Raw genomic sequence first — 23,453 nt, 5'->3', positions numbered from 1 at the left:
TTTATATCTGGACTGTTTGGATTCTAACAGGGTAGAATATGTGAACGAGAAGATGAAGATTCCCAGAATTATTCTGGGTGACCCAGAAGGACTTTGGGAAACTGGCAGTTTTACATCTCTGCCATCATATGGAGTTACAAACTGTGATTTATCTGTTATATTTTATCCGCTTCAACCTCTCATTAAGTCTCTTTTCTTTACTAATAAATCTTTAGTTTATTATAGATTTGGTTGCCAGCATTGTCTTTGGTGTAAGATCTGGGATAAGGGACTAGTCCCTTGGGACTGGGAGAAACCTGATGTGGTGTGATTTTTTTTGTTTTAATAACCTTTTATCACAAAGTTCAGTTTGTCTGGGTGGCAAAAAGGACTGGAGGACTCTCTGTGACTCCGTGGTAAGACTGGTATAGTGATCCAGGAGTTCACATTGGTTACTAGCTTGGTTAAATTTAATTACAGAACATACCATCAGTTTGTGGTGTCTACTCTTTTTTTTCCCTGATAGTCAGCCCTGAGATAGGCACTCATAGTAATGAGCCACTCCATACAGCGTGACAGCTTCTGTTCAGGGATCCTTTAATATCCTTTATCCAGACTTTAGTCAGTCCCAGTGTTCAGTTTCTGTTTTGATAATTTGTCACAAACATCAGTAGTGCATACTGATATGACCCTGAGCAAGCAAACTTGAGTTGCTGTGTCTAGGGCTTGTGATAGTCTAGGCTAAATGTTTGTGTCTGCAGCAGGCAGATAGATTTACATAGGAACCCCACCATAAATGGCACAAAATACTTCAGCTGCATCTACATCTCAGCTATCTGTGTCCTCCAAGCCACAGTTTTGATGGCTTAGTAAAGAGTCTCAATCATCCAATCAATAAGGTTTTACAGCTGCAACACCTTACCCTCCTTCGTCCTTTTGGATGTCACCTTTCTTATTTTTAGGCTGCATGGAAGAACATAACATTGGACAAATAGGTTTGGGAAGCCATAACAATTGGTTATGCTATCCATTTCAAATCTGTCCCTTCTACCCATTCTCTCTCCCCATCCCTTTTCAGGGATCCCTTTCATGATCAATTGCTGGCACAAGTGGTGACCTCACTTCTCCTTTTAGGAGAAATAGAACCAGCACAGGGGAAGGGGAGTCTATACACTCAAAAAGAATAGAGGGTGGAGGCCAATTTTAGATTTCAGGTGTCTAAATAGATATGCATTTATAGAGAGCAATCATATCTCCCCTCAGCCTTCTTTTAGTTAGGCTGAACAAGCCAAACTCTGAGTCACCTGACATAAGGTAGGTTTTTTCCTAGTAGCCCTTCTCTGTACCTGTTCCAGTTTGAATTCTTCTTTCTTAAACAGAGACCAGAACTTCCCACTTCCTGGGACTGCATTAGCCTTTTTCACAGCCACATCACATGACAGCTCAGACATCCTATGATCAACACCAATGTATCCAGGTCTTTTTCATCCACTGTCACTGATGAGTCCCCAGCTTATAGCAGAAATTCTTGTTGTTAATGAAAATAGGAAGGTCATGCAGGGTAGGGACTATCAAATTTCATTCCATTTCTATTACTCCAGTTTACAAGGTTGTGCAGATCATCTTGTATGATAGTCTGGTCCTCCTCCATATTGGCAATACCTCCCAACTTTGTGTCATCCGCAAATTTTATTAGCGCACTCCCAAATTTTGTGCCAAGTTCAGTAATAAAAATATTAAATAAGATTGGTCCCAAGACTGATGCCTCAGGAACTCCACTGGTAACCACCCTACAGTTCACCTCTCAGTATGACCCGTTGTAGTCTCCCCTCTAACCAGTTTATCCACCTTTCAGTTCTCTTATTAATCCCCATCTTCTCCAATTTAACTAATTTCCCATGTGCAACTGTATCAGATGCCTTACCGAAATTCAGGTAGATTAGATCATCTGCATTTCCTTTGTCTGAAAAAATCATTTACTGGAGAGTTGTACTGCTTTAAATATGTCTGTTTCTCTATAGATATTCTGGTGATACAAAAGCTGTGTGTAAGACTGTCCCTAATTTTCCCTCACTCCCTAAAACAAACAGCTCCAGTCTGCAAGCAAATGCAATCGTGTGTTCCCTCTGACTGGTGAGCAGCAAGGTCTAGAATTTGTTGATCTGACTGTTTGACTTAAGATCATCATTAAGTATACCATAACCTAGGGGAAGGCTCTCCTTAGAACACCAAGAACTACAATTGTCTGTAGTACATTGATGAAGAGGTAACTCATCTTGTGCAGTAACTGGAGTTCAAGATGTGTCCCCCTGTGCGTGCTCTACTTCACGTGCGCCAGCACCCTGCACCTTTGATCAGAGATTTTTGGTAGCAGTGTCTGTTCAGCCTGCACATGTCTCCACACATCTTTTGCACTGCACCAAGGCTGTATAGGGCTGCGCAGGTGAACTGGCCTCAGCTCCTCTATCGCAAAGTCCCACATGGGAGACACTGAAGCAGAGCAGGAGGAGGGCAAGTAGTGGAGCATCCACAGAGGTATGAATATCAAAAGTCCAGTTACTGCAGAGGTAAGTAACTGCTCCTTTGAGTAGTGTCGCTGTGGGTGCTTCACATCAGGTGACTCCCGAGAAGTACCCACCTAAGGAAGTGGAAGTTTCGGAGCAGTGTTCAGTATGGAAGAGACAACTGCATTGCCTGCAGCAGGATCTGATCTTGTCACGTCTACCAATGCATAACTAGCAGAAGCATGAACAGAGGACCGATTTGGCACTCTACAGATGTCTGCAGTTGATATACCCTTAAGTAAGGTTATAGATGCAGACAGTGCTATTGTAGAATGCTATTACTCTCAAACCCCAAGTTCTGTTGCAACAGATCTAAATACAACTGGAGATGCCCTCTAAACTTTGTTTCAAAATTACTGAACCCTTGTGTCTGCTATGGATACAAATAGTCTAGGAGAGCTTCTAAATGGGTTGTTCCTATCTAGGCAAAAGGCTGATGCCCTCTTGACATCTAGGGAATGGAATATGGCTTCTTGACTAGTCCAATGTTGGTTTTTTTGGGGGGTGGGCAAAGAAGAGATAAATGGTTTGATTAACATGAAATTCTGGGGACACCTTATGTAAAAATCTTGGATAGGCCCGCAGTGACACTTACTCTGTGGTGAATGCTACAAATGCGGGGGTCTGACATTAAAGCCCCCAATTCTCCATTGATAAATCTATTAAAGACCATGTAGCTAGTGGCTCAAAAGGAAGTTTCATAAGGCAATTAAGGACTAGGTTCAGGTCCCAGCTAGGTGTAGGGTCTCTGATCTATGGGAAGCGATTTGATGAACCTCTTAGGAATCTTGCCATAGTTGGACGAGGGAAGAGTGGAAAAACCTCGTATGGGTGAGTGAAGGAAGAGCTGTTATTGCCACTAAGTGAACCCTAATGAAATTCGTAGAAAGACCAAATGTTTTCAATTCCAACTGGTAATCCAATACCGTAGGAAGAGGAGAGTGAGTCAGCGAAATCTGACTGCTACACCAATGATGATGATGTTTGCATTTCTGGAGATATTTCTTGTAGATTCTTTTCTACTGTTTCATAAAACGTGTTGTACCTCTGACAAACAAGATATCTCTAGTCCTGACAACTGTTGAGGAACCATTCTTGGAACCTTAGAATATGTAGGTTGGGGTGACATATTCGACTGACATCTTGAATCAGTAAAAGAGGACTGACCAGAGGGTGAGAAGAGAATCCTGATTAGATAAGGAGACCAAACTCGTCCTGGCCATGTTGGTGCAATCAGTAGTACTCTGGCCAATTCTTGTTTGATCTTGTTGAGAACCTTTTAACAGTAATGGTGTCAATGGATACACATACAAAAGACCCTTCATCCATGAGATGAGAAAAGCAACTCCTAGGGATTGGGGTCAAGACCCCCTCTTGAACAATACCTGATGCATTTTGGTCAGGTCCTTTCATCACTTGAGTGACTGTAGAACCCACTGGAGAACAGACAGTAACCTGCCTACTCTACCTTTGCTTGGTTTGTAAACTGTTCAAAGCCATCGTTGTAGACCTCAGAGATGCAGTCGGGCATGCTGCACTACAAAGACACAAGCTTACGTGTCCCAGCAGTTGAAGACATCTCTGTTACTTGAGGACTGCCCTGAATATTGGTGATGAGATTTGCTAGTGCAAGAAATCTGCTGGAAGGAAAGCACTCTGCTTCTTCAGATTCGTATCAACAGAAATGGAAATGTTCTTTTCCTGTTGACTGGAATGGAAGCCTAACAGCATAAAGGAGACTCGATAGGCACACAGTTTATAGAAATGTATTTACCTGAGCAATTTATTAGTGATGGGAATGTTTCCAGGTAATGTTTTCTGGGTTGATCACATGTACAAATCCATTTTACAGATTGGTAACAATTTTGCTCTTCCTTATCTTCTCTATATTATTACTGAAATGGTTTCTGTAAGTTCAGGGTTGAGAGGATGAGGAAAGGGAAGATGTTTTCATTGTAGATAACATAATTACTGTATTGTCAACTGTCTCTTGCATCTTGCCTCTAGGTCAGATTATATATATATCTACTCTTTATTTTGTTTCTTCAGGCCACTGAAGAAGTTTCAAAAAATCTTGTTGCCATGAAGGAGATATTATATGGCACAAATGAAAAAGAGCCACAAACAGAAGCTGTGGCACAGCTTGCTCAAGAACTGTACAACAGTGGTCTTCTTAGCACCCTAGTAGCTGACTTACAACTGATTGATTTTGAGGTAAGAAAATAGTTACAAAACTTCATGAGCCACACACATGGTAAGTTGCATTCTGACCATCAGAATTCCTATTTAATTAAAGTAAGAGGTTCACTTCCTAGCTACACAATTTTTATTTTTTCAATGCTGCTAATGATAGCAGTTGTATTTTAAGATTTAATTGGGAAACATTAATACGAACTACTTGGTAAATTAACCAGATGCGTGAGACTAAATTTCTGAGGAGTTTGGAAGGATAGATCACATAAAAAATGAAAAGTAGATGAATATCTCAAATCTTTATCCTAGAACTCTAACAGAGGTGTTGCTTAATCTTTAATGTAATTTAATTGCTGTGTTCAGAGATTAAAATCCTAGATTGTATTAATGCCATAATGCCCATAGTCTTATTTAAATCCCTTTTGAGTTATTACAGTATAATACTGAGTCATATGACTATTCTCATTTATCAATTAATTAAAAAGTTTTCATTAATGCTGCCACTAATTAGCCATTTTTTAAATCTTTAATACTCCTCTCCCTATAGGAAACAAAAGTATATTTTTTTACATTCTCCCTAATCATTTTTCTGTTTTGACAGGAAAGTCAGATTTTATTGATCACTCCAAAATATGAACCTTAATTTTATCTTTCTGTAAGTTTTCATTTGTTGCTCAACAGTATTTATTTGAGCACTTCATACACAATAATTAATGTCTTCACAACACCACTCTGAAGTGTGGAAGTATTATCATCATCCTCATTTTATGGCTAGGGAACTGAGGCACAGTCTGATTTAGGGCTTGTCTACGTGGTAGCGGGTTGCGGACTATGAGATGTGAATTGTAGAGTGCACTAATGTGTTGTGCTCTGACTGCTCCATGTAGACCCTTCTGGTGACACACCCACGCCTCTCTGCTGTGTAGACAAGCCAATACTAACTTTCCTACAAGTTGCATAAGAAGTCTATGGCAGAGCTAGAAACAGAGCTCAGAATTCTAGTGTCTTGACTAGGCTATCCTGCTAATTATGATTGCTGTAAAATTGTCCTGTGCATAAAAAAGTTGGCCATGAAGCAAACACAACAGTCTAAAGGGATGTTGTAGCGTTACATTCCAGAATTAAGTTAACTTTCTTCCCCAACACCCCAGAATATTGTTTGATTCTGTTACCATTTGATCCTTTATATCTGTCATATACTGAATTTCCTATAAGGTACATTCCAGAGTAGATTAATGCAGAGATAAAACTTAACACATCCTACAGAAACCTGAACCCGAGTTTTCAAGCTATGAGAGTCTGCAAGTAGTTGTTTTAAAAGTGACTTGTCAGCGTTTCTAACAAGAAAAGTCTTAACTAGAAATTGTACCCCATAAAAAAGGGTTTTGAAAATAAAAACTGATGGGAATTTTTTTTCTCACCACATATATGTCTCTATATAACAAAAACCCAAGGAAATTCAGAGTGAAAGCAATTGAGATAGTCCCTGGTTATTGAGGATAAGATATTGAGAAATTACATCTGGATTCTGCTGACTTTCAAGATCTTTATCAGTCCAGTTTTTAGTCTTTCTGGTTATTTGGGAAGCATTCTTCTGGTAATGGAAAATGGTTGTGTACAAATTGATTTTATTAGATCTGTAATGGCATGGGATTGCGTAGGATTGTTCTGTATTAAAGGTAGCTGTACATTTCAGTCTGAGGGGGCTGCTGATGGTTGGTAATAGCCTTCTATTTTGGACTCCCAACTGCTCTGTTACCTGAGAAGGATGTGGCTTTTCCTTGCTGAGATGAATATTAGAGAGACAAGGTGGGTGAGGTAATACCTGTTATTGGACCAACTTTTGTTGGTGAGAGACACAAGCTTTCCAGAGCTCTTTTTCAGGTCATGTTAAGAGCCATTCATCTTGGACTAAAGCAATGCTCTTTAATGCAGAATGTGGCAATTTGCTTACCTAATTTTGTGGGCTGATGTCAGCACACCTATGCACCACCACGTGCACTAACTTCCCATCAGTTACTGAGCACGATTCAAAATCTTGGTTTTAGTCTCTTAACTCCTGTGTGGATTGGACCTTACTATTTTTTTGAGACAACTATGTCCAGAGCTGAAAACAGATGAGATGCTTTTGCTGATGTTTCTTGGCTCCTTCTGGCGGTATGACAGAACCTGAAGTCATTTGTGCATGGATCAGTGCACATTTTTGACTAAGTATTTGTTTGACTATGGATCGTTCCTGAGGGCGTTATCTTTATAAATTGGGATGATAGAGAGGGATTTTTTTTCTGACTGTTGCACTCTGTCTACAATCTATTTGAATCTAAATACCACGGTGATGGGCCCCCTAACGTAAATGAAATTATTTTAGATCCTCATTAAGAAATTGCCCTGAAACATCCAATTCTTACTCTAATATTAACATTTGTTTGGAATTGTGTCTATATGTAGAATCATTTTTCCATGTAAGGAAATCAACAAAACTGTTCAAAGAGCAATAATTTGTCAATCAGTTTCCTGCTGACTTGTATTAAAGTATCTGTTAGTGGGAGTAATTGCATCCTTTGAAAAGTTTAAAAAAAAAAAAAGAGAAAAACAAAACAAAATCTTTTTGCATCAGGGAGGTAGAATCCGACAATGCTGGCACACTTTTACTCTTCACCTCTGGGAATCCTGGCTGTTGACATGGGAATTTGTATGTGTCCTTGTTAAATAGACCATTACATCACTTGGAAGTAATAGATGCTTCTAACAATAACTATATTTGGAATTACTGTGTACCACCACCAGCTCAATTATATGAATAAAGAGGGAGAGCTGTTGCTGGCGGTAAAGGGGGAATAATGAGATCCTGGGCAAAATTGTCAGTGTTAGTGGATGAGACTTGATGGCTATATTTCTCAAAACACTGCTCTACTCATTACCAGAACAAAGGGTTCTGATGCTGCTTTGGGCAGGCTTTCAATAGAATTATAAATCAGAAAACAAGCATTTACAAAACAAACTAACACTTATATCCTGACAACAATACTGCAGCAAACTCTCCGTGCTAATTAACAAACAAAAATGTCATTTTTTAAAGACTATGATCTTCCTGGGATTTTCTAAAAAAATGGTTTATTTTCTACTCATGTAGCATCCATTGTCACAGCGTCAGGAGTCCAATACTATAATTAAAACAAATCTAAAATAATAAGCTGTTGTTCTGCCATATTTGTTGGAAGTCTCCATAAAGTGTGGGGTCTATTTCTTTACCTTAAAGCTTGCTACACACTGATTCAGATGGTGCCAGAATAAGTTCATTCCACAAACAAGGATCATCAATAATAATGGTTTGCTTCTGGTCTCAGATTTATAAAATTCAAGTAACCATGATTAAGAGTTACTTAACAGATCTTTACTGCCAAGTCAGGACCTGTAGCTAGATCCTGTTCTGCCCAAGGTGGTAACCAGCTCCTTGAGCTGCATATAGAAACAAATAACTTCCAAGTCCTCTTCCAGGGTAATTCCAAGTAATGTTCGCACGCACTGTTAGGCACTCCTGCTAACTGGCCCAAAGTAATGATCAACTGAATATGATTCCAAAGATACAGACAGTATTGGCAAATGGTAGATACATGCATCCAATATAGGGTGCATGCAGAGCTACTGTCTTTCTTTCCAGTGCTTACTGCTATCAACCAGCTTAATTTAAGATAATCTAGGTTGAATTTGAGCATAGTGCTCTTACCCATATCCACACTTCTATCAAGTATTGAGAAAACTGGGGGACTGTGTTATCCTAGATCATATGATATGAGGAATATGCCTTTGTTATACTTGCCTTTGACTTTATTTATAATTGTTATTGTTTTCCATCATAAATGAAAACACACAATAAAAAAATTGTAAATTGGAGTGCAGTCTGCATGTTGTTGGTATTGCAGCCCAAGATGTGTCTCAGTCTTCCCTAGTAGAAGGACCTTGAACACATGCACATTGAAAATGAGAGGTGACAGAGTGAAACATTGAAGAATTCCATCTTACTCAGGGCCGTGGCATTGTTAAAAATGGGCATAGTATTAACATAATTTTGGTACAAAATGAATCCAGAGAAACTCTAGGAATATCAGATGAAGTATAAAAGGGGTTTTATTGTTTTAAACATTATCAGTAGGTTATTCAAGCTATCCAAATGTAAGTTGATACAATGATGTATTGAATGCTGTGACAGATTTGAAATAGATGTAGAGAAACAAAGTATTTGGGGAACTTTTTTGTGAAATGGTCATGTTTATGTGTATGTATATTAATGTATGTATTAACTCTTGCTATACATTCTGGTACTAAATGTTATATGCTTAATTGGTTACGTTTTTGACAGGGCAAAAAAGATGTTGCTCAAATTTTCAACAACATTCTCAGAAGGCAAATTGGTACAAGAACTCCCACAGTGGAATACATCTGCACTCAACAAAATATATTGTTCATGTTATTAAAAGGGTATGTACAGTATTTGGTGTAAATAGTTTTATACGAAGTATTGGAGTGGTTTTTTCAGGTAAAAGCAGGATAGTGAGAGTGGTGAAATGTCCCTTCTTCCTTTGCAATTTGTTTAAATAATTTTGCCACAGGGCCTGTAACTTCCCTTAAAGTAACTTAAGTCAAGTGGATAATTTAAGCAATAGAACATCAAAATATGAATCCTTTAATGTGAAGGGTGACAGGGTGAGAATTGAAAACTATACTGCGCTAAAAACATTCTTGTTGGGATAATGTAACAATAAAATCTGTTCCTTTTCACTGAACTTACTTGGTTGTCCAGAGTTTAAACTGTTATTCCTGATCTTAGTTATTTACCGAGTGTTTGAATGATTGTTCTAATCTCTGGCTAAATGAACTTGCTGTCCCATCCTCTGAGTTACTGTGCAGCTCCTGCTTCATAGTTATTGGGTAATACAACTACAGAGACATCAAGCAGCTCCAACTTTTCTAGATATGATTCAGTGTATTCACTGCATGCCAGATTGCTGTTTCCACCTCTATTTTGTATTACCTGCATTGTTACATCATGGAATCATGCCAAATCAATTATGCTGTAGCAAGTCTGCAGCTGCATACCAAAATAGAGGTGCTCGTGTAAACAGAAATTTAAGTAAAAAGCCTTTGTTTTTTAAATTAGGGAACAAACATCCCTAATTTAAAATGGACTGTTTACATTTCTATTATTCTGTGCTATGAATAACAGAAAATATTAGAGGTTGCAATCCCATTTTATCATTTTGGGGTGGGAAAGTTCACTAATGTCTTGCATAAAACCATTTTAAAAATGTTAACATTTCAAACACTAATTTTGTATCAGTAGCTGTAGCATGTATACTGATGGATATTGTTCAAATAAGCTCTCATGCATCATGATGTACAGTATACTCCTGATTATCCAATTAGACTGAGGGACACTGATTTTATTTGGATAATTGGGAGTTCAGATAATCAGGAGAACAGGAACAATTCAGCCATTGAGCAGTGGGGTTCCCTCCTCCACAACTGGGGGCTCATCTTGCTCCTCACAGTACTGGCCAGGGGTCTCTGCTCTATTTTACAAATCTCCATGTTATCTGAATCCCTTCCTTGTCCCCCAGCATGAGATACGTGCTGCAGAGGGCAGGTATCTCATGCTCAGGGGCAAGAAAGGGATTTGGATAATGAGGTTTGGGTAAATGGGGGTATACTGTAGTTGTACTCAAATGCTACAGTGATTGGTATGGTATAAGATTCTATAGAAAAGATAAAGAATTAGATTAAATAGTTAATCCCTTGGAATAGCTGTTTGCCACATCATGACGACAGCAATAAGATGTTAAAATAACAGGTTTTCTGGATATTTAAACAAAAGATCTGCTCTTTAGTTTTTCCTTAAAGTTTTTGCATTACATAGTAATTAGAGATGTTGCCAAGTCTGAAACCTACCAAATGTGTGGTGTCATGCTTATGTCACATTGTCTCTTTAGTCTCTTTATCTGTGCCACTTGTCTGAGCCAGCAGAGTATTGATACATACCAAAAAAAATTGTTTTACAACTAGAGCAGGAACTTTGCACATTTTAATCCCTGGCTTCCTCATGAACACAAAGAACCCCCTAGCCGTCTAGAGGAGCAACAAAATGTATCTTTGCAATTGTAAAGAAATTCAGTGTTCCACAGAGTACTTTTAACTTTTCCTATTCTACAGTCTCATTTTGACAGAACCCAAGATATCTTAAAGATTCAAAAGGCAAGGTTGTTATTAACCATAGTATAATATAAAAGTAAGAACAAATGAATGATACTAAATTCTTATACGTGCTTTCTCAAAGTGCTTTACAAAGAAAGGCATAGAAACAGAGGCACAGAGAGGTAAAATAACTTGCCCAAACTGTCAGACTGGTCAGTGGCAGAATCTTCTAACTTCAAATCCAGGATCATGTTCAGTGGACCACATTGCTGATTTTTAGGACAGCATAACCTAGGACAGCCACCACGAAACATTTTTGTGTGTGCATGAGTAAAAATGTTTGAAATAGGTGTTGGTTTTAATTTATAGAAATATTTACTGATCTGTTGTATGTCTTACATATGTTACATCCGGTATAGCCAAATTTACATAATTTTAAGATATTACGGTGAATGTGAACCAACCATTAGCAGAAGGTTTAGGCTTTGAAAGATATATGATTTCCCAGAATCATGTTGATTTAAATATGTGGACCTACAAGAGACCCATAGATTTCAGGTGATGTTACTTAGTATAGTATGTCATAGTATATCAAAATTTTGACAGTGTACGTGCAGTGCAAATGCTTATTCTTTTGACCACATGGAACGGGCTGTCTGTTCACTTATGAAGTTCACCTAAAAAGTCATACTCAGTATTCCATATAAAATGAACAAGTTTGGCAGTATACTGGGAGTTGTGTATTGTGTATGCCACTAGAGGGCAAACTTCTGCTGTCCTAACCTGCAGAGCACCTACTGCACATTTAGAAAAGCCTGATACGAGTCAAGTTCCACCTGCAGTTATGAAAAGAGAGCATTGATTTTGAGTCTGAACATAAAGTTATGTTTCGTGTGCTCCCATTTTATACAAGTGATTCATACAAGCAACAGATTGATCATCTGATTTTGTAGAACATCCGAAAGTGGAACTTAATATGCAGATAAATGCCTTTTAATTATTGAAATGTTTAAGTTGTCTTGATAACATAATATAGCATATTGTTAATTATATATAAAGTTGCAGTACTACAGTACCACATTTAAAAGGTATTTATATAGACTTCTCATTTTGCAGGTACGAATCTCCAGAAATTGCTCTAAATTGTGGAATAATGTTAAGAGAATGCATTAGACATGAACCACTTGCTAAAATAATCTTGTGGTCAGAACAGTTCTATGATTTCTTCAGATATGTGGAAATGTCAACATTTGACATTGCTTCAGATGCGTTTGCCACATTCAAGGTAACTTGCATACCATATCTAAATAGTTACAGTAGCATACATTTCTCCAGCATCACAAATATATAATCCCAAATGTCAAGTGTTAGTCACATATGGAGTCAGCTTAGGGAGACAGAGAACAAAGTTTGTGACATTCTCTGTAAAGGGGCTGGATCAATTGAACATTTCTTCCTTCTAAGGACATGGTGATAAGATATTGCTTTGGATACATGTGCTATGTTCAGGGTAACATTTATTCCAGAACTAAAATTTAATAATTTTACTTTGATTGTAAACTCTTCAAGGCAGGGAGGGACTATCTTATTTGTGTAGTGCCTTGCCTGATTGGTGCTGATTCATGAGTGGGACCTCTAGGTGCTAACACTGTACAAATAATGTATAGTATAAGTGGACCCTTTGGTGCTTTAGAGTTCCTCTGGTGGTATGTGTCATTTCTGTTGCAGGGAGTAGGCCTGAGTTTCCCTGTGCCCCAGTGATCCAAGCAGTTGTATCAGCCCTTGGAGCTGTTGGAAGCCAACACAAGTTGAGAGCCTTCAGGTTGCTCTGATTTCTCTGAGAACCAGTACAGCATATAGCAGACCCCTTCCTAAGTCGTGCTATGAGTTTTCACAGCCACAATCAAGGATCTATACCAATATTCCAACTTTTTTTCTTTATTTCCATAGTATATCAAAATCCTTCTTTGGGTTAATTAGACTCTTCAGAGGCATCCAGAATGAATATTTATTATTTGAATAAATACTTTTTTTAAAAATCTGAAAATATTGCTTAAACGTGACATACTTTTTCAGGATTTGCTTACTAGACACAAGTTGCTGAGTGCAGAATTTTTGGAACAGCATTATGATAGGGTGAGTAAATATATTTAATTCCTCAGAACTTTTTGATGTTTGATACAGAATAATTTTCATTTGATTGAAAAAGTTTAAATACTTTTTCATTCCTTGTGTCGTATTGCTTGGATTCTTAGTTAAGAATTACCAAGGACAGTTTATGTATTGCATTAGTCAAAGTTAGGTTGGCATTTTTTTGTGCCATAGTATTTTTAAAATAGAAATTTGTTTTAAAATTCTCAGCATTTCAACATCAAAAACTTGAACTAAGATTTTGAAAAGATGAAAATCTAGCTTTGTGAAAATACGTTTTCCATTAGAGGGAACCTTTCCCCATTTTTTCTGTTGTCTATATGAGGCCTTAGTCACAAAGGTATGTTTGATAGTTTTGCTCCATCTGCTGGCCAATTCTGATATTAATAAAAGCTTAAATCATTTCATAGTCTACAAAATTTTATTGCTTAAAGAATAACTTCCTTCATTATATGGTAGTCCAAATGTTTACAGTTCCCAAAATAGCAAAGAAATTAAGTTTTAAAAAAGCTTGTTAGAATTTTGAAAACCTGTCATGTAATACTACAAACCTTGTTTCAGTAGAATTCTAAGTTTTTATTTACATACCTATTACGGATCCCCCCCCAGTTAAATTCATTCAGAAGCAGGGCTTGTGCCACTTGGAAAGTTCCTGATTTTTCTCTTCATTCTCCATTCAGTTCTTCAGTGAGTATGAGAAGTTACTTCATTCAGAAAATTATGTGACGAAAAGGCAGTCACTTAAGGTAAGGTAGTTTTACTTTGAGTGCCCTTTTTTCCCCCAAGAAAATTACTTCAATTTCAGGGTGAAGTGATTTAAATAACTGGTTTGGATCCCAATTTAAAACAGTAAAAATAGTTGATTTCAATAACTATTTTAATAAGGTTTTATTTGTGGACTTGCCGAAGAGTTTATTTTCATCACTTGGGAGCATGGTTGAATCAAAGCAATCTGGGGCGCACAGCAACACGGGCACCTGTGCCACTTGGAGCATAGCCCTATCTTCCACTTGGAGTGATGGTGGTCAGGTTAGGGTTGCAGGGGTGGAGCCCAAGGGAAGCAGGGACAGCAGGCAGAACCAAAGAGGCTGGAGCAGTGGGTAGGGGGCCCCCATTTTCCCCCAGATATGGCAGTAGGGGCTCCCTTACCTATCCCAGAGGCACAGATTTGGTAGCAGCAGGGCTCCTCCAGGACTTACATCCATCCCTATTTGTGGGGTATCTGTACAGAGTGATATTTCTTGACTGAAAATTTTGTAGCTAGAAACAACTCGATGTTGGAGACACCTGGCTGACAGTAAACCACAGTTCTCCAGTTTGAGGATGCAAGAGAGATCTTTCATTGAATATAATAGCCAGTCTTCACAAAAACCAATCTTCTTATATTACAGAAACTCCCAAAGGCCTAAATGGGATGAGGGCCCCATTGTGATAAAGCACTGTATAAACACACATGAAGACAGCGCATGTACCAAAGAGCTTTCAGTCAGGGTATTGGGTGAAACTGTCCAAGGAATGATTTAGACTGCTCTGCGCACAGTTTTTACACTGGTATAATGTATATCATCAGGGATGTGAAGGTGCCTTATACTGGTACAATTTATCCCCTTTTCCATGAGGGAATAGTTGTACCAGCATAAGCACTGATTAGTTGTAGACTTATTTCTGCAAAACTTAGGGCCCAGGTACATAATTTAATAAAATACACTTAAATAGATATAATCGCTAACCACAGCAACATCAGCATAAATATCTATTAAACATCCATGCTGGTCAGTTGTGGGATGTGTTAATTTTCCATAGGGAAGTATGAGGTTGGAGTGAAGGTATTGCACAGTTGTCAGGTATCAGTTACAAGTGCATGTTGGAGTGTATGGGACTTGCTTATAGATGGGTCAGTGCAGTGTGTGGGGATTGATTTCTTAAAGAAAGACACGTTAACTGGACACACATGCTTGCTTCTAAGTGTTTGAGTCAGCATAGGCGCAGGAACGAGGAGTGCTGGGGGTGCTGTAGCACCCCCAAGTTTTATGTGGGGTCCCAGCTGCTGGCTCTGCACCTGGGACTTCGCTCCCCGGCCGCCCTCCTGGGGCCCTGCGCCCAGGGTTTGGGGCCCCGTCCCTGTGCTTGGGGCCCCGTCCCTGTGCTTGGGGCCCCGTCTGCTAGCTCCCTGTTCCTGGGGCCCCATCTGCTGGCTCCACTCCCAGGCTCCCACTCCTGGCCCCGTGGCCTGGGCTCTACTCTCGGGTCCCTGAGTGCCAGCCCCACACCCAGGACTCTGCTTCTGGGCCCCATATGCGGGGTCCCAGCTGCCCTTTTGTGGCCTCAACCTTGGCCCCCTTAGCCCTGCCCGGATCCCCTGCTCCCGGAGACATGGCCCTGCTCTCGGCCCCAGCTCTGAAGGGTGGGGCAGCGTGGACAGGAATAAAGGGAGGCATTAGGTAAAAAATAAAAACTTCTTTCAGCACCCCACTATTAAGTGTTCCAGCACCACTGTGAATAGGGGGGTTTCCTGTTAAGCAACCATAACTGTTTGTTTATTTTTTTTCTCTTTTGGAATTTTCTTTTGTTATTTTTTAACTGTGTATAGTGTTAGTAGATTATAAGAGACAGGTTCCTTTTCCCCCACATTATTAGATATGCTTGCATGGTTGGGTGGTAATTTCAGACTTGAAATATGTATAGACGGTCAGGTCAGTGTTTTCATTTTGTAATCATTTTACTAGAGAATTTTTAATATTTTTCTGAGTGGTTAAAAAAAAACAGATGTAGTCGAAAAGATCAATTTCCGAAGATTAAGTGTGCATTGGGAACCTCAAAAGTGGAACAAAGGACTAAAAAGCAGAGCTGATCCATTTCATTACACACTAATATAATTGTCATAGTGCTAATTATGTGTTTATATTGTTTCATTTTCTTTTTATTTTAGGTTAAAGTTTGCTTTTTTAAAAAGCAAACGTTACCTTTTAAAGTAAGATGATGCAAAAATAGCCAAAGACTGTAACTATTAGTGACCACCACCTGAAAAGTACCTACCCAACATCACACACAGGGATAGTAGAGCCCTGGATAGAGCCTGGTTCCTCCTATATTCCAGTCCCAGTGCCTTAACCACAAAAGCATTACGTACAGTATCAGGTTTTATAATTAAAGACTATTCTGTCTGTGTCAGTGCTTTGTAGAGATGGCCATGTAGGGATAATCCTGTTTTACAGACTCCAGAGCCAAGTACACAGATTTGGCCTGATCTTTGTGCAATGTAGCATGGCTGCATGGATGACTCTTCTTTTATAGCTGTTATAGTAGAGACTGCGCTGGCAGAAAGGGTCTTGTGCAACCTCTCAGATCCTCTCATACCTTATTTATAAAACTGGGGGGGAGGATGATACCTTGACTGTGGGTAGCTGACTTATGACAACATCGAATTATCCGTTTCAGATACCAGACATATTGAGCATAAATATGGTACAGTAGCTAGTTATCACCTAGCAAAGGGCATTCGTTATGGGGGTACTGAGAGCCCCTTCTGCCTACATAACACTGTCCACATCAGCACTTTTGTCAGTGAAACTTGTGATGGTCAGAGGGTGTGTTTTTTCACTCCCCTGACCGACAAAAGTTTTACCGACAAAAGTGGTAGTGGAGTCACAGGCTAAGGGGGAGACAGAAAGGTAGGCAGTTTTTCAGCCATGCTGAGAGAGAGAATGGAAAAAGCAGCACATCAAAATACCCTGGACTGGGAGTCAGGAGAACCAAGAGTTTGTTACGCCTCTTGTATTGACAGATGTCAATTACTCAAAGTGCTTCACAACCCCTATGATAAAAATTGTATTTGAACTCATAAGATTTCCGTAATACTTCATCGTTCTATCACATTTTTCCACCCTTAGTTGCTTGGTGAATTGCTATTGGACAGACACAACTTTACAATTATGACAAAATACATCAGTAAACCTGAAAATCTGAAACTAATGATGAACCTTCTACGAGACAAGAGTCGCAACATTCAGTTTGAGGCCTTTCATGTCTTTAAGGTATGGTACTGTGGAAGCAGGGAAAGCTTCAATAAGGATTTGAAGCGGATTTTAATGCGTGTCAGTCAGTTAGCAAGAGTCAGGCCATACTGTAACCCTAATGACGTGAGACTTGTAGGAGCAAAGATAGTGCGAGGCGACAGGACAAGAACTGTGTACAAAGTTATTACGACCTTGCAATCACTAACCAAAATGCAGGCTTGCTTTTCTTAGGAGTGAGACAAATAAGATAAGCCTTTCTGCTATGTATAAACAAAATGTATTTGTTGCTTTTTACTGTCTCCATGATTGCTAGAAATTGTCTGTAACAAAGGTATAAAGGCTTGATATAATTGTTTACCAGTTGAGAGACCTGTCCAGGACTGGGGCGACCCTGTGTCCTATGGCACTCTCTCCCTCCATTGTAATTACTGGAGAAATAATAAAGTATTTGATTTTGCTGCACCCAAACAAAAAGCGAGAACTGAGTTTTTCTTCGACAGTACCGAAAATCATAGAACCATTGAATAGCTTCTGTAGTGTGCCTCGTTTACACAGGTAGTGAGGTTAGTCGATAATGATGGCAAACCTCAGATCTGTCTGCTCTGAAAAACTACTTGATTCTTTCTTTTGCTGAAAAGTCCTTACTCAGGAAATGCTAAATGGTTTTGTATGGTTATTGTTAGCATAACCTTCCTCTTCTAAAATTCTGTATGAATTGAGAATGATGAAAGGGGATGAATGCATGCTGTGATTTCTGAGCATAACTCAACATCATTCTGAGGATTCTAAACAGGTCTGTGTCATGCTACATAGTACTATGGAGGATACATCTAGTATTTCAAATCAACTGATCAGTTTTGAAAAATCTAAATCATGGTTGTCAAAACAAGTTACCCTTTTTATTAATAGTAGACATAAACTAATGATTAGTAATAGGTTGGGGACTTAGTTCCATTCAGGAAAAACCCTGCAGAAAGGTTTTAAACCATCTCTAGTCTCTCTAACGATGATGCTAGATACATAAAATCATGCACCTGCTACAGAACTCAATCCTATGAGGTGCTGAGTGCCTCCTTCAGGATGTCATGACCAGGCAGCTCCCATTAACATCAGAATTGGGCCCTCAGTCTCTACCTCAATAACATATAAAACTGGTTTTCATTTCAGATTAATCTTCTTAAATATTCCATTTGTTTTTTCATGTGCAGATATTTAGGAGAGAAAACATTAATAATTTTAAACTTGGGCTGTCAATTAATTGCAGTTAACTCAAGTGATGAGCACAAAACAAATTAACTAGATTTTAAAAAGTCACAATTAATCAGTTTTAATCACACTGTTAAACAATAATAGAATACCAATTTAAATATATTTTTGTATTCTGCATTTTAAACATGTTGATTTCAATTTCAACACAAATACAAAGTGTACAGTGCTCCCTTTGTTTTTTTATTACATTTGCACTGTAAAAAAAGATGAACAAAATAGAGTATTTTTCAGTTCAACTCATGCAAGTACTGTAGTGCAATGTTTTTATTGTGAAGGTGCAACTTACAAATGTAGAATTATTATTTCTTATGTAATTGCATTAAAAACTAAAATAATATAAAACTTTAGAGCCTACAAGTCCACTCAATTCTAATTCTTGTTCAGCCAATCGCTAAGACAAACAAGTTTGTTTATATTTACTGGAGATAATGCTGCCTACTTATTTACAATGTCACCTGAAAGTGAGAACAGGCATTTGTATGGCATTGTTGTTGTAGCTGGCTGTGCAAGGTATTTATGTTCCAGATATGCTAAACATTCACGTGCTCCTTCATGCTTTGATTTGTAGGCTCTAAAGTTTTTGAGTGCAGGTATGTAAAAACAACAACAATAATTTTACATTTGTAAGTTGCACCTTCACAATAAAGAGATTGCACTACAGTACTTGTCTGAGGTGAACTGAAAAATACCATCTTTATCATTTTACAGTACAAATATTTGTAATAAAAAATAATATAAAATGAGTGTTGTACACTTTGTATTCTCTTTTGTAATTGAAATCAATATATTTGAAAATGTAGAAATACATCCAACATATTTATAATATATTTAAATTGGTATTCTATTATTAAGTGAAATTAAAATTGATTAATTGTGACTATTTTTTAATCTCGTGACTTAATTGCAATTCGTTTTAATCATTTGACAGCCCTATTTTAAACCATTATCTCACTTTTTATTAGCTAAGTATAATTTTAACTGAGCCTTCTGTTTCCTGTATCTGTGCTAAAATCCCTCTTCTTTTGTTGCAGGTGTTTGTAGCCAATCCTAACAAGACACAGCCTATATTAGATATCCTCTTAAAGAACCAGACCAAACTTATTGAGTTCCTCAGCAAGTTTCAGAATGACAGGACCGAGGACGAACAATTTAATGATGAGAAGACCTATTTAGTTAAACAGATCAGGGATTTGAAGAGACCAGCACAACAAGAAGCTTAATCTCCAATAAACCCCTAAAATATTAAACCCAAATTCAGCATTTGCTGTTAGATATTCAGCATCAGGCACTCTTATCAATTCATGAGGAACATTACTGCTATTCTGCTGTTCAGTGAACGGTTTTTGTTTTCTCTTCTCTTTTAGTCCAAGTTGAAAAACATAGCTGCTGCTTTCTTGCACAATGTGGACTTTCTTGATATTTGTGTCATTTCAGAATTCAAAGACACTGCTTGTTTTAGGAGTACTGGGAAAAAAAGATACTAGATTCATGAAAGCAAACATAGATGATAGTTTGGTTTAGGAAAGAAGGTATTAATGTAGTTAAGCAACAGGTTGCATGCTTGCAAATCTGATTAAATCATATGTTTGCACTTACCTTGTTTGAGATATGAGCACAATGTGACCTGTGCATACATGGCACCGTAGTATAAAATTGTATGCCTTGATTTAAAAAAAAAATGTGCAGTGCTTTACTTGTAATCAAAGGGGAAATGTATCTAAGATGTGAGCTTGTTGGGATAAACAGTTGTCTTGCAAATACTCAATTTAGCAACTTTTAAAAGAGTGAAATCTTGAGGTTCATAAGGAAAATGTATATAATATGCCTTTCACTGCTTTATAGATTTTTTTTGACATATGATTTTTCTGAGAATTGAGTTGTAAACTTGGAAATATGTTCTAAGGGTTTTGTTAATTTTACTTTGAAGGTATTTCAAACAGTAGAGCTAGCAGAGACACTTTGCATTTCATTTCAACAATGCTTGCTGGTTTCTTTTGTATATAACTCCTAGGCTGCTCATTTCTTTAAAAATATGATTTAATTTGTACAGCAGAGGAATGTTATTGTATTAGTCTGTAACTATTACTTAATATTGAGTTCTGCAAAATGAATGCTCATATGTAGCTGAATACTTTGGATCATCTGAGAATGCTGATTTAACATTTCTTAAATACTGCAGCATCAAAAGGAAAAAAACAATTTATATGTATTCACTTATCTAATGGGGTGCCATCAATTAGGTTAGGCTAAAATATAGAACTGGAATCCTTTAATCTGTATTCTTACTGGTTAATATTGGCCTTATTCAATTAAATTAGTGCTGTGTTCTGTAAATGGTCAAGATTATGATAAACTAATATTGATTCCTTTTTCTTCTGGGGAGTCTACAGAGACCACCTTTGCTTTCTTGCAGTAGATATCTCAGTACTATAGTTATCAAAGTGAATAATTTCCCCTTGACTTCGAGAAAAATAATTTCATAGATGGCCTACTTGTAACAAAATGATTTAATTTTGTTAAGTCCTGTTCTTAAATGCTGCAAACTATCAGTATTTATAAAAAAAAAACAGATTTTGCACCATGTTGGCTTTTGTTACTGTGACCATAACAAAAAACATATACTAAATATTTGTAAACAATGTCATTAAAATTGTATCTATTCATCTTATAATTATGCTAAAATCACAACTAACTTATGAGTTGGAGTTGGAACGTTCAAATTCTGTATGGCTGAACCTGATTGAGAATGCCATAAAATTGCTCATTGCTTCCTGTCCTCTTACTAATTAAAATTATTTTCGGATAGCAAGATGCAACCCCTGATTGACATTTTAGCTAATTTTGAAGCCATTGTGAGGGAAATCAGGTAATAGCTCCAGAAAATTGGGTATTTTCACTCTGGTAATATAAAATGGCTCTTAATATTGTCATTGATCTCTTTAAGGTTCTTAATCTGTCCATTGTAAACTGATTCATATTGTCTCCTGGAAAATAGCAAATTAATCTTACTGAAAATGAGAGATCTCTGTTTTTAAAATCATTTCTGTAGGCAGGCAAAATTGGCCAATAGATGGTATTATAGTTCAGCACTAGCAGTCTTATATTTTGGTTTATCATAGTTGAGTGGAAGAAAACATTATTTGCCAAGTTATTCTCCATAACACACAAGGCTTCCACTTTAGAAAAATGTAGAAATGCTAAAATTTATATATGTAAAGAAGTGAAGAAATTTGGATTGGGGTATTGGTTTTTCTCTCTCTGACTGGGAAACAGTGAATATGATAACTTTTTTAACATATGAAAGCATTTGAATGTTGGCATTCAAGAAAAAGTTGTATTTAAATTTAAGATCATTTGACATGCTATTCATATTAAAAAAAATTCTGCTGTACTGGAAGTAGTTTCTTCTCATCTGTGTGAAGGCTTAAAGATATTACTAAAAGTTATTTAATGTGAGGTTGTTGTTTTTTTTTAATATTGATGTATACAGTTGTAATTCTACTTCCATGAAAGTATTTCATTTCTTCTGAGAAAAAATGCATTTCTTACCAGAAAATCTGGCTGGCCCCATAATTTAAATTGAAATAAAATTTTGAAGAAAATCCATTATGTGCTTTATTGTGTTTGAAAATGTCAAGTTACATGTGGACCTGAACACTCACCTCTTTAGTGCCTTAAAGGAGTACATGCCGCATCACTTCTGACTCATAAGTTTTCAAATGAAACAGAATTACTGAAGGTAGTTAAATCCAAAGCAGACTGTGAAGAGTTACAAATGGATCTCATAAAACTAGATGCTTGGCAACAAAATGGCAGATGAAATTCAGTGTTGATAAATGCAAAGTAATGCACACTGAAAAACATCTCAAATATACGTACAAAATGAGGGGGGTCTAAATTTGCTATTACCACTCAAGAAAGATTTTGGAGTCATTGTGGATCGTTCTCTGAAAATGTGTTTTCTCTGTGCCGTGTCAGTCAAAAAAGCTAACAATGTTATGAACCATTAGGAAAGAGAGATAGTAAGACAGAACCATTAAGAAAGAGAGATAGTAAGACATAATGTTGCTATATAAAGCCATGGTATGCCCGCTCCTTGAATACTGGCTGCCATGTCCCCAAAAAAATGGAAAAGGTACAGAGAAGAGAGTATGGAACAGCTTCCATATGAGGAGAGATTAAAAAGACTGGTACAATTCAGCTTGGAAAAGAGACTAAGGGAGGATATGACAGAGGTCTACAAAGTCATGACTGGTGTGGAAAAAGTGAATAAGGAAGTGTTATTTACTCCTGCTGATAACACAAGAACCAGGCATCACCCAATGAAATTAATAAGCAGCAGGCTTAAACAGAAGGAAGTATACTTCCCAAAACGTACTGTCAACCTGCTGAACTTGTTACCGGGGATGTTCTGAAGGCAAAAACTGTCTCTAATTCTTTTTAGAATCCAAGTTAAGTTCATGGAGAATAGGTCCATCAAAGGCTGTTAGCTAAGATGGTCAGGGATGTAACCCCAGGCTCTGGGTGTCCCTAAGCCTTGCCAGATGCTGGGGCTGGACAGAGAGAGGATGGATCACTTGAAAATTGCCTTGTTTTGCTCACTCGCTTTTAAGCGTCTTCAGTTTGCACTGTCAGAAGACAAGATACTGGGCTAGACCGACCATTGGTCTGACCCAATATGGCCGTTTTTATGTTGCGTTTTTATAAAAGAATGATCCTAAATGGCACTTTCAAAGCCACTCTTGAGAAAGGTGCAAAGGAGTGCTGTACAAAAGACACAATAACTGATTTGTGTTTGCAAATGGCGGCCTGGTTTCTCTGATCCTTTGATTGTTACAAACTTAGGGCCTGATCTGAAGCCCACTGAAGTCAATGGGAGTCTCAGGCTTTGGACCAGGCCTTTAGTGTTAATTTCAGCATTGAGTTAACAATTATAAGCCATGTTGTTCTGTATATTGTTTGGATGTTCCCTGGAGACAATTTAGGGTTTATTTCCACTGAACTCATCACTTCTTATTCCTAGTTGGTTCTTTGGTTTTTGTACTCTCTATGCTTAAACCTTTTTTGTTTTTGATTATGTCCATTTTTCATG

General features: G+C 37.7%; 1 protein-coding gene and 1 long non-coding RNA gene across 7 annotated transcripts in view; one reads left to right on the top strand and one right to left on the bottom strand.

The window, feature by feature from the left end:
- Positions 1–9,739, bottom strand: part of LOC123377644 — a 47,846-nt gene extending 38,107 nt beyond the window's left edge. For all 3 annotated transcript variants that reach the window (XR_006582261.1, XR_006582259.1, XR_006582260.1), the window contains exon 1: positions 9,526–9,739. This is a non-coding gene — a long non-coding RNA (uncharacterized LOC123377644). The remainder of the gene's footprint in view (positions 1–9,525) is intronic.
- The window catches only part of CAB39 (calcium binding protein 39), a 63,037-nt gene extending 41,070 nt beyond the window's left edge, over positions 1–21,967 (top strand). For all 4 annotated transcript variants that reach the window (XM_045030786.1, XM_045030785.1, XM_045030787.1 and 1 more), the window contains 7 exons: positions 4,593–4,757; positions 9,097–9,215; positions 12,042–12,210; positions 13,002–13,061; positions 13,757–13,822; positions 16,967–17,110; positions 19,393–21,967. In XM_045030786.1, the coding sequence (XP_044886721.1) occupies positions 4,593–4,757; positions 9,097–9,215; positions 12,042–12,210; positions 13,002–13,061; positions 13,757–13,822; positions 16,967–17,110; positions 19,393–19,581 (912 nt within the window). In that variant the 3' untranslated portion in view covers positions 19,582–21,967. The remainder of the gene's footprint in view (positions 1–4,592; positions 4,758–9,096; positions 9,216–12,041; positions 12,211–13,001; positions 13,062–13,756; positions 13,823–16,966; positions 17,111–19,392) is intronic.
- Positions 21,968–23,453: the final 1,486 nt, after the last annotated feature.

Source organism: Mauremys mutica, chromosome 9 (assembly GCF_020497125.1).
Source record: "Mauremys mutica isolate MM-2020 ecotype Southern chromosome 9, ASM2049712v1, whole genome shotgun sequence".
Classification (NCBI taxonomy): Eukaryota; Metazoa; Chordata; order Testudines; family Geoemydidae; genus Mauremys; species Mauremys mutica.
Note: the sequence above shows the minus strand (reverse complement) of the source record. Positions and strands in the feature narration are given on the sequence as shown.